Source organism: Vombatus ursinus, unplaced genomic scaffold (assembly GCF_900497805.2).
Source record: "Vombatus ursinus unplaced genomic scaffold, bare-nosed wombat genome assembly UNPS02014797.1, whole genome shotgun sequence".
Taxonomy (NCBI): domain Eukaryota; kingdom Metazoa; phylum Chordata; class Mammalia; order Diprotodontia; family Vombatidae; genus Vombatus; species Vombatus ursinus.
The window spans coordinates 15,839,124-15,850,202 of NW_020954575.1; the positions used below are offsets into that span (position 1 = coordinate 15,839,124).

The 11,079-nt window shown below is 42.8% G+C and overlaps 1 protein-coding gene across 1 annotated transcript; it reads right to left on the reverse strand.

The window, feature by feature from the left end:
• Positions 1–4,140: 4,140 nt before the first annotated feature.
• On the reverse strand, positions 4,141–6,212 carry ARL4D (ADP ribosylation factor like GTPase 4D). Its single transcript, XM_027870515.1, has 2 exons — positions 6,107–6,212; positions 4,141–5,456 (listed from the first exon to the last, which is right to left on the reverse strand). Exon 2 carries the CDS (start codon positions 5,356–5,358, stop codon positions 4,747–4,749), a length of 612 nt encoding a protein of 203 aa, XP_027726316.1. The 5' UTR covers positions 5,359–5,456; positions 6,107–6,212; the 3' UTR covers positions 4,141–4,746.
• Between the last annotated feature and the right edge of the window lie 4,867 nt (positions 6,213–11,079).

Consider the following 11,079-nt stretch of genomic DNA (forward strand, 5'->3'; position numbering starts at 1 on the left):
ATTATTCCCATTTTACAGATGAGGAAAGGCTCAGAGAAGTAGATTGACCTGCCAGACACAATTGGGATTTGAGCCCAGATGAATGGGTTCCTGTAAATATTTAAGTTAAGTGCCAGAGCTGGGATTTTGTCCCAGTTCTCCTTATTGCAAACCCGGCAGTCTTTCCACTACATCACACTTCCTAATATCGGTTTGTCATTAACCCTGCAACTGTGGATGGCCCCAGCACCCCACACATCGTGTTCAGGGATTCAGACCACTCTTGTTCTTTCTCTCCTTGGGGAAAAAAAAAATCCTGTGCAAGTTTCCTGCTCTACAAAACTCTCTACAGAGATTGAGGATGTCAGGGAAGGGAAAGAGACGTGACAAATGCCCTCAATTAAGGCTTGAGATTATGAAACCCAGAAGAAGAGAGAGGCAGCTGTCTGGGTTTCATATAATATAATATTTGCTCAGGGCAAAGTGTGGTGGAAACCAAGCAGCATCTCCTAAAAGACCACATACCCATGCTTGATTAATCTCACAACTTTATATTAATTGCCTACTGTGCTTGGTGTTAGTGGAAAGATAAAAAAATGACAGAGTACCTGTCCTCAAGGCAACTAGATGCTCAGTGGATAGAGCACTGGGCCTGGAGTCAGGAACACCTGGATTCAAATGCAATCTCAGACTCTTACTGACTGTGTGACCCTGGGCAAGTCACTTGACTTCTGTTTGTCTTAATCCACAGGAGAAAGAAATGGCAACACCACTCCAGTATCTTTGCCCAAAACAAACAAACAAAAAATCATGGACCCATGGTCCCTGGGGTCACAAAGAGTCAGACACTACTGAATGACCTGTCCTCAAAGAGCTTTCTAGGCCCTCCAGTTCACTTTGAACACACCTCAAGACAGCCTCCTCCTCTATGTGACCCTAGACAAGTTTGCCTCAGTTTCTTTATCTGTAGAATGAGGTTAACAACACTATCTACTTTGAAGAGTTGTTGTGAGGACAAAATAAGGTAAGACTCATAAAGTACTTAGCACAGTACCTGACACTTAGTAGGCACTATAAAAATGCTAATCCCCTTCCCCTTCCCTGGTTAGAGCAGCCCTCCAGAGTGTTACCAACATGCAAACCTGTGTGCTGTGTTTGACACCTCCATACTAATTAGGCCTTGCTTCATCACCAGGTTGTGGGGATGGAGAACCTCCACATTAAAATAGGAAAAAATCTCTCTTCTCCATGACTTGGAATCACAGGATGACAGAGCTTGAGGGACCTTTAGAATGCAACGCTCCAAAAAACAAAACAAAACAAAAACCAGATTACAGGAATCAGGACTAGAAACCAGATCTTTTGAATTCTAGTTCAGTGGGTTTTCCACTTCATTACGCATCTCCATCTGGTCTCAACCTCAGTCCAGACTCCTGCTAGCTCTGGCTTCAGATTGTGGGAGGCATCTTGGAAGGATGGAAAGAGTAGTGAATTTAGAATCCAAGGATTTGGGTTCAAATCTAGCCTCGGTGACATTTATTACCTGTGTGAACTTGGAGAAGTTTTTCACCTCTCTGGGCCTCAGTTTCCTTGTCTGTAAAATGCAAGGTGTGGAATATTTGATTTTAAAGCTCCTCCAGCTCTAAAGATCCTATATACAGCATCACTAGGGAAGACTCAAGAGGTAAGGGAGGATTGAAAGATATCCTTAGATGTCTCAACCTTAGACATAGAGGTGTTGGTGTTCATTCATTTCAATTGTATCTGACTCTTTGTGACCCCATTTGGGGTTTTCTTGGCAAAGATACTGAAGTGGTTTGCCATTTCCTTCTCCAGCTCGGTTTACAGATGAGGAAACTGGGGCAAACTGGGGTAAGTGACTTGCCCAGGGTCACTCAGCTAGTAAGTATCTGAGGCCAAATTTGAACTCAGGAAGATGGTTCTTCCTCACTCCAGGCCTGGCTGCTCTATCCACTACACCACCTAGCACAAAGATACCACAGAGGTATCTTTCCCCACCCCACTACCCACAAACCCTATAGAAGAGCTAGATTGCAGCACTTGAGTTATATGAATTAAGGCAAAGTGATTATTAAGTACTCACTCTACCTTCTGACAAAAATGTGACTTTCTACTCAACATATCTATGGCTGCCCCTCTCTAGTTTGAATAACTGGGATTCTCCAACACTTAGCCTCACTCCTGCTAGACTCAGAATGAGAAGAACCTTTTTGCTCAGGAACTAAGGAGAGTAAAGGAAGGGTCTAGAATTCTACAGAACCAGCTATTCCAGAGGTGCACATCAAATGAAGAACGGCTAAGCAAAGTGTGGCACATAAATATGATGCACAATGTCTGAGCCACAAGGAATGATGACTACTACATGAGGAATAAAGAGAACCGTGGAAAGAGTTACATTAACTGATGCAAAGGGAAATACAGGATAAGGAAAAAATATATACTATATAATGGAAATTTAAGAAATAAAACAAAACTGAACACTGAATAATAATTTTGATGACCAAGGCTGGCATTAGAAGAAGCAATGAGAAAACTCCCCTTCCCTCTTTCTTTGCAGAAATGGAGAGGAATGTGGGTTGAGAGCACTCACTGCAAACAGTGTCAGACTAAGTTGATATATTGCTTAGTTTGGCTGAACTCTCTTATTTGTTGCTTTCTTTTTTTCTTTTTCATTTTTTTGTTACACAAGGTGGCTCTCTGGTTAGGCAAGAGGAAATACAAAGTTTGAAGGTGAAGGGCATAGGATCTCTGATCAGATCATCCTCAGCCTGAGACATGTCCACAAATGTTCTGGGGCAGGCAGGTGTGAACCCTGTGTGCCCTGGATCCCTCCAGCTCATGCCCTGGGAATGAGTCACAGGTGTGCATGTGTACGTGGGGGAAGGGGGAGAAGGGGAAGGTACTCCATTCCAAGAACCAGTCCAGCAGCTCTAGCAGGCACGAGCACTGACGCAATTATTTGGTTCAGTGCCCCTCCCCCTGCCAGCTGCAGGATGCCAGGGGTCAAATCTGAACTATCCCCTAAACAGCAAAAAACAACAACAAGAAGCCAGTCCTCTATCTAGTTTGGAGATGTGGAGTCCTCAAGAGCTAGACTTTTATCTCACACCCCACCCTTCCCTGCTGCCGCATCCCCTCATAGCTTGTCTATTTAATCAGTCTGTTCCTGGGGATTAAGTGTTTATACTGGGAGAAGGGGAGGAAGGGGGATGGTCCAAGAATTAGGTTAATTGTTGACTTCCTTGTCCCTACCTACCTCTCACCAAAAAGATTAACTTAATCTAATTGTTGGGCTGCATCTGACACAGATGGCGGTAGGACTTTGGGAACCAAGCAAAGGGAATGGTCAGTGAAGTGTGTAGTTTCAGGAGAGGTTTTCAGATACACGGATGCAATTTAGCCCAATCCCTTAATATGATTTAAAAAAAAAAAGCCCCCATCTACTGTCTACTCCTGACAGCTCCCTTTCCTTGGAGGGTGGTGGGGTGTCCTGGGAATCCTTTCCCAGCCGGGAGCAAAACCCCAAGAAAAGATCCTGTCACTTTGAGCCAGGGGCAGGGGAAAAGGTGAAGCAGCTGGTACACTGTATTCCTGACAGGCATAGGCAGAGAGGTCTAGATCTGGCTCTGCCCTTCACATGGGAAAAGTAGCAGTTCCCAGGGCTGGAGAGATTCAGAGATTAGTCACTAAAAGTAGGCCCTTAGTCAGCCCTAACTTCTCTAGTTCCAGCTGCTGCTGGCAGAAATCTGAAATCAACAGGATTAGGAGACCTTGGCTGGGGGGAGGGGCAGGGGCAGGGAATTGAATGTAGAGGGGAGATGGAGAAGGCTCATCATTCTGTTGCCCACCTGTGCAATTGATTTGTCCATCTGGAGATGCAGGGAAAGAATGTCCTTGAAGGTCACCCTGCCTCCCAAATGAATCTTGTAAGAGTTGTCAGAAAGGGGAAGGGTCAGTGACATCTTACAGTTCCCGTCAATAAAATACTAAGTTACTGATTTACTATGAGCCCCTAAATAAATCCACTGGGTCTAGCTATGACCAGAGCCAAGGGAGGGGGAAAAGTAGGGTGTAGGGAAAGGAAGGAGAATAAGGTATAGAAAGAAGATCCCATTGTAGGAGGAAGACAGTATACCAAGATCATAGTTTCACTATTTTAATAACTTAATACAGACAAATCCTAAAAAAATTACTGTTGTTAATAATACAGGACAGACATGGCTTTCTTTTTGTAAAGGGGGGGAACAGGGTAGGAGGGGAAGTTTCCCCTGAGAATTTCACACACATTAAAAAAAATAGACTATTTATTGTGAACTGAAGTCCTTAGAAAACAAACCCTTAGGGTCTGAAATATAGACTAAAAATTTTAAATTCAGGAGGGGGGAGTTCAAGTTCAACCTTGTGTCCATTTTCCAAACTTCACCCCTTCCACACAAAACCATCCTGATTTTTGCAAACCTAGAAGGAAAAAGGTAGGAGCAGGGATGAGGTAGAGTCAACATTTGAATTCTGAGTCCACAGCTCCATCAGCCTCCACTTCACGTAATGGGAGATTGAGTGGGGAAGGTGGCGTTATAAAATCCTAACCCCTCAGAAGGCATTCAAAAAGGAAGTATAAAGGTTCTTTTCCAATGCTCCTGTTCTTCTTGGAGGCTGGGAGCTCCTGGTCCTTCATAAGTAAGAAGAGCAGAGGGGCACACAGGCCCTAGTATCCCAGAATAGGTAGGGTCATCATAGGTCTCTGCTTCACCACCGCTTCCTCCCAGTTCCAGCCCAAGATATCTTCTTTCTTTTGAGAATCATCTCATAAAGTCTCTCCAGCCCAGGCTGCAGTCCCAGTCCATCCACTGCACTGCAGCCCTGAACATAGGTGAGGGTGGCAGTGGCCAGCTCTTTGAGGGCTAGGCGCTTCTCCACTTCTGCTGCACTCAAAGCCCCAGGCTGGTCCTGCTTGTTGGCCAGCACCAACACAGGCACACCTTGGTTGTCAGAGGCCCGGCTGATCCGGTGGAGTTCTATCTTAGCCTCTTCCAACCTCTCTGCCTCAGTGGCATCCACTACAAACACCATCCCATCAGTTCTTCGTGTGTAGGACCGCCACAATGGCCTCAGCTTCTCTTGCCCCCCTACATCCCACACTTGAAAGGTGATGGCCCGAGACCCTCCCACGGGCATTCTGATTTTCTCTGTATTGAAGCCCTTTGTGGGTACACTCTGGACAAACTCCTTGAATTTGAGCCGGTACAGTAGGGAGGTCTTTCCTGCTGAGTCCAGTCCGATGACCACCACATGCAAGGCCTGGAAGTGGGGCAGGAATACAGAGGCATTCGGTGCCATCTCTGTAAGGTGGTTTCCCATGGTATGATGGCAGCTTGCGTCTTAGTTCTCACTGACTCAGGGCAGTGCTGGAAAGGAAGTTTCTTAGCAAGATTACGATCGTGGTCGGAAAAGGGAATCTGAAAAGAGAAAGACAAGGGGGTGACTGGGATGCAGGGTAGCACGGAATACACAGACAGAAAGACACTTAACCTGTCTTCCCTTCTCTCCCTCCCTCTCAATTTCTCTGCAGCCCACGGCGTTCTTCAGTTAAAAAAAAATTCCTGGTTTAAAGTTCTCCTCTCCCCTCCAAATTTTAGATGGCTGTTTTATTTTAAAGGGTTGTATACCCTTTATGGGAGGGGAAGGGGTGAAGAAGGGCAGAGTAAAGAGGAGACCCTCCTGCACACATTATCACCCAGCGCTGCAAAACTTCAGTGAATACCGGGACTAGGACTGAGTGGAGAGTGAATTCGAGCGGGAGAAGAGACCAGGTGCCAGGAAGGGGTCGCTGGGACCCTAGTAGCCGAGCATGTGATTTGGTGCAGTCTCCAGAAGCCCTCCCCCCACCCCTAATTAGGGGATGCTCCCGAGACTAGAAGGGTCCCCCTCCCACTCGTAGTGCCAAGGTTTAAAGCCCAGCAGCCTATTGCCCCTTAAGTACTGCCGGCGCTCCTCCAATCATCCTTCCCTCCCTCCTGCTACCGCCCCGGCGCGGATGAGTTCCCCATCGCTGGGAGCTCAAAGGAGGAGACAGCTCCGTCCTATCAGCATGACAGCCCCTCCGTACCTTTCTTCAGCTACTGGGGGGAACCGCGCTCTCCCAGCTTAGATCTGGGTCCGGGTCCCGTTTAGGGCCCGGGCCCGCTCAAACGGTATCACTGTGGGCTGCCGCTCTGCTCTGCTGCGAAGGGTTTGCAAGAGCCAAGCCTTAAAAACCCGCAGCGTGACGTCACCATGACATCAGCCAATCAGCGATCCCGGAGGCGGCTCCAGTTGTCAGCATCTGGACAAACCCCGGGATTCTGCTACTGCTTGGGCCTGGGAGAGTGAGTGAAATGAGTGTTTATAGCTGTGCTTTCCATTACCTACCCGTTCCCCTCCCCCGCGCCCCCAATTTTCCTTTTTATTTCCTTTTTTCCTTTCCAGATTTTAATACCGAAAACTAAATTGGAGGATCAAGGAGCGCCATAAGAGGGATACTTTTGGCAGAATTGACAATCCAGGAAGGGAGGGTGTCTTAGAAGTTAGAAAAATTCTGCCACCAGGACAGCGTGTCTCCTCTTCTAATCGTCCTAGACTTCTTCAGGAAAAGATATTCTTCATTTTCTCTGGTTACTGCTTCCAGATTCTCATACCTCAGTCTATCCTCATTCCGAGTAAGGAAGTTCTTTCTTATGTCTAATCTACCTCCTTGCAGTAACATCAGAAACTTTTCAGCTATTTAAATAACGGGATTTCACTCTCTATGTGCCAAAAGTATTTGTTTCGTGATAAATCGTGTATGTTAGAGTGAAGGCTCAAAATCTCCAGTAGAAAATAACATGAGGCTTGTCTCTTCTCATCCCAATGTTTTTGTCTAGAAGATCATAGGTTTAGACCTTCAAGGGAGCTTAGAAGCCTTGTAATCCAACCTTCTCATTTTGTAGGAAAGGAAACTGAAGCGTAGGAAGGAAATAGCTTACCCAAAGTCATATATATATATATATATTATATATATGGTGAGGAGGACCTGAACTAACTTTAAATTTTATCAAAAAGTCTTATCAGTGACAGTTTATTAATATCCATGCATTCCAGCTGAGATAGAAACAGACAAGAGAGACACACACAAAGACAGACCCAGAGTTTTCCCCTGTTTATTGAAAAATCTCCCTGACACAAGTCATACCTACTTTTTTTTACTATAAAAAACAAAATTTCATAATAAGATAAGACAAAGTTAGAAAGCTCAGTTTTAAGGATTCTGATTTGGTTAAATAAAACAATAGCAATAGCAATGTCAGTACATCCTTGGAGAAATGTGAAGTTAAGTAGTTAAGTCAGTAAGCATTTTTTAAGTGCTTACTCTATGCTAAACATTGTGCTAAGCACTGGAGTTTCAAAGAAAGGCAAACAAACAAGGAACTCTAGCTGAATGAGGGAGACAACATGCAAATAGTTTTGTACAAACAAGATATAAACAGAATAAATTGGAGGTAATCACAGAGGAAAGGCACTAGCATTAAGGGGGATGAGGAAAGGCTTCTTGCAGAAGGTGAGATTTTAGCTGGACTTGAAGGAAATATCTTTCTGAAAACATTCAGTCTGGTGAAGAGAACAGAGAGGTTCTGCTCTATTTGAATTAATCAAAAGACAGCTATTTTTTTAGTTTGGGCACTATTCTCATCTTAAATTCAGGGAATCAATATTTCCCCCCTCAAAACTTTATTAAGTCTTCCTTTAAAAACTGTTTTCAGGACAGTACATTGCCTTCTTGGAATTTGATTAAAAGTACTGATATGGTTTTCCATTTTGGCAAGATCAAGGGCTTTAGTCCAGATCACTTACATAATGTTATTTCTTTTTTTTTAAATTTTGAATCCCAAGTTCTCTCTCTCTACTCCACCTACCCACCCACCCATTGAGAAGGCAAGCAATGATATCAATTATATGTCTGAAATAATGCAAAACATATTTCCATATTTACCATGTCACAAAAACAGCAAGAAAAATAAGTGAAAAAAATTATACTTCAATCTGCACTCAGAGTTCACCAGTCCTCTCTTTGGAGGTAGACACCATTTTTCATCATGAGTCCATCAAATTGTCTTGGATCATAGCACTGATCAGAGTAAACAAGTCTCACAGTTGATCATCTTTACAATATTGCTGTTACTGCATACAATGATCTCCTGATTCTTCTCACTTCATTCTGTTTATCTAAGTTTTCCCAGGTTTTTCTCAAACCATCTTGCTTGTCATCTCTTATAGCACAATAGTATTCCATCACGATTATTTACCATAAACTCTTCAACCATTCCCCAATTGATGAGCATCTCCTCAGTTTCCTATTTTTTTTAAATCTTTTTTTTTGATACTTTCCTATTTTTTTGCCACCACAAAAGAGCTGCTATAAATATGTGTGTACATATAGGTTCTTTTCCTTGATACAGATCTAAACATGGTATTGCTAGGTCAAAGTTTTATAGCCCTTTGGGCATAGCTCCAAATTATTCTCTAGAATGGTTGGACCAGTTTACAACTCCATCAACAATGCATTAGTCTCCCTACTTTTTCAAATCCACTCTAGCATTTGTCATTTTCCTTTTCAGTCATGTTAACCAATCTGATAGGTGTGAGGTGGTACCTCAGAGTTGTTTTACTTTGCATTTCTCTTATTATTAAGATTTAGAGCATTTTTTCATATGACTATATATAGCTTTGATTTCATCTTCCAAAAACTGCCTGTTCATATCCTTTTACCATTTATCAATTGCAGAACAACTCTTATTTTTATAGATTTTACTCTGTTCCCTATATGCATAATATTATTTCTTAATACTTCCTAAAAGAAAAGGAGGTATTAGTAGCTCAACAAGGCCCCACTTCTCCCTCCTCAAGCTACCTAGACCCCATCCATGGATACATGGAGAGCACCAAACAGTGGGATTCCAGTTCCTCTTCCCTGTGCTCCATCATTCAGCCCCAACCTTCCTGCCATTGCCCCCTTCTCTCTTTCTCTTTCTAGCTGAACACCGAACCCTATCCCTAACACTGCCAGTGGATACCTGGTGACACAAGCACAGATTCCAGGGGAGCTCGCCAGGTGACTTCTTGCCACCATTCTTTGAGTTCAGTCAGCCAGTTCTGCATCCTTCTAACTGTTGTAGTGTCAAATCCATATCTCTCTATCTTCCCTGCCAGAATAATAGGAGATAAGTTATCAAAAGGCTGTCTAAAACCCATACTAGGTAAACAACATCCAAGTATTGTTATCATTTGCTAATTTAGTAATCCCATCAAAAAAAGGAAATTAGGTTATTCTAGCACCAGGGTGGGGAAACAGCTGCTTAAAGGTCACATGTGGCCCTCTAGGTCCTCAAGTGCAGCTCTTTGACTGAATCCAAACTTCACAGAAAAAGATTCCCCATCCCAGGCATGATCTATTCTTAATAAAGCCATGCTGGCTCTTTATGGTCATTGCTTCCTTTCCAGGAATCAAAATCAACCCAATTGGCTTATAGTTTGCAGACTCTCTTCTCTTTTCTCTTTTTGAAAATCAAGATTTTTTTTATTAATTTATTTTGATTTATCAACTATCACTTCCATAAGTTTTTTCACCCCCTCCTTTTCCACCTCCCTCCCCAAGACAGCATGTAATCTGATATAGGCTATACATGTACATTCCTATTAAACATATTTTCACATTAGTAATGTTGTAAGGAAGAATTAGAACCAATAGGAGGAAGCACAAGAAAGAGAAAACAAAACACAGCAGAAGAAAAAAATAGCAAATAGTATGCTCCAATCTTCATTCAAACTCCAGAGTTCTTTCTTTGGATGTGGATAGCATTTTCCATCATGAGACTTTTGGAGATGTCTTAGATCCTTGCATTACCAAGAAGGGCTAAGTCTATCAAAGTCAGTCATCATACAATGTGGTTGCAACTGTGTACAACGCTGTCCTGGTTCTGCTTGCTTCACTCAGCATCAGTCCATGCAAGTCTTTCCGAAGTCCGCCTGCTCATCAGGAAATCAAGATATTTGCCCACCTCTAAGCTTATGGTGCTTTTTCAGTTTTCCAGGATCTTCCTGATATCACTGATAGTGGCTCAACAATCCCACCTACTTCTTTCAGTACTTGAGGATGTAGTTCATCTGGGCCAGGAGACTTGAATTCATCAACTGTGCTCTTTTAGTATTTCCTTACTTAGCTTGGTTATCCACTCCTTCTTCGTCATTTTTGTTCTGTAATTTCCAGTGACAAAATCATTCTCCTTGGTAGAGAAAACAAAATAAATAAAAGCAAATAAATAAAAGCAATAAAAATAAAATAAAATAAATAAAAGCAATAGATGCAAAATAAAAACTGAGCAGCTAGACTGGAGCTAGGTTATAGGGGACTTTAAATGCTAAGTAGAGGGGTTTATATTTGATCTTAGAGTCAATAGGAAGCCAGTGGAGTTTCTTGAACAGGGGAGTGACATTGTCAGACATGTTCTTTAGGAATATCACTATGGCAGTTATGTGATAGATAGAGTGGAGAGGGGAGAAACTTGAGGCAGGTAAATCAATTAGGAAGCTACTATAATAGTTCAGAGAAAAGAAGGTGAAGGCCTGAACTAGGGTGGTAGCTATGTGAGTGGAGAAGGCACAGATGTGAGGACACCTGGGAGAATAGGGAAAGGCTTCTTAAAGGAGGTATCGCTGGAATTGAACCATGAGTGGAGGTAGGGATTCCAGAGGTAGAAAGAAGTGAAGAGAGACTACAGTCTGTGAATGGGGGGTAAAAGGAGGGTGGGTAAGGAGAGAGGAAGGAATTGATACTCCAGGAAACCTTCCTTATTTACAACAGTAAACAATAATCATGCTCCAACAACTAGACAGTGTTACCACCTCTACTCTCTCCCAATATGTCCCTGAATCTCGTAATTATGGAAACTTTTTGATATATACTATACATAAACACATATGTATATGTATATATATATATATATATATATTTGTAATTACAAATATTCTGGAAGCTGACAGTACAGACTATAATGGTCATTAGAATAG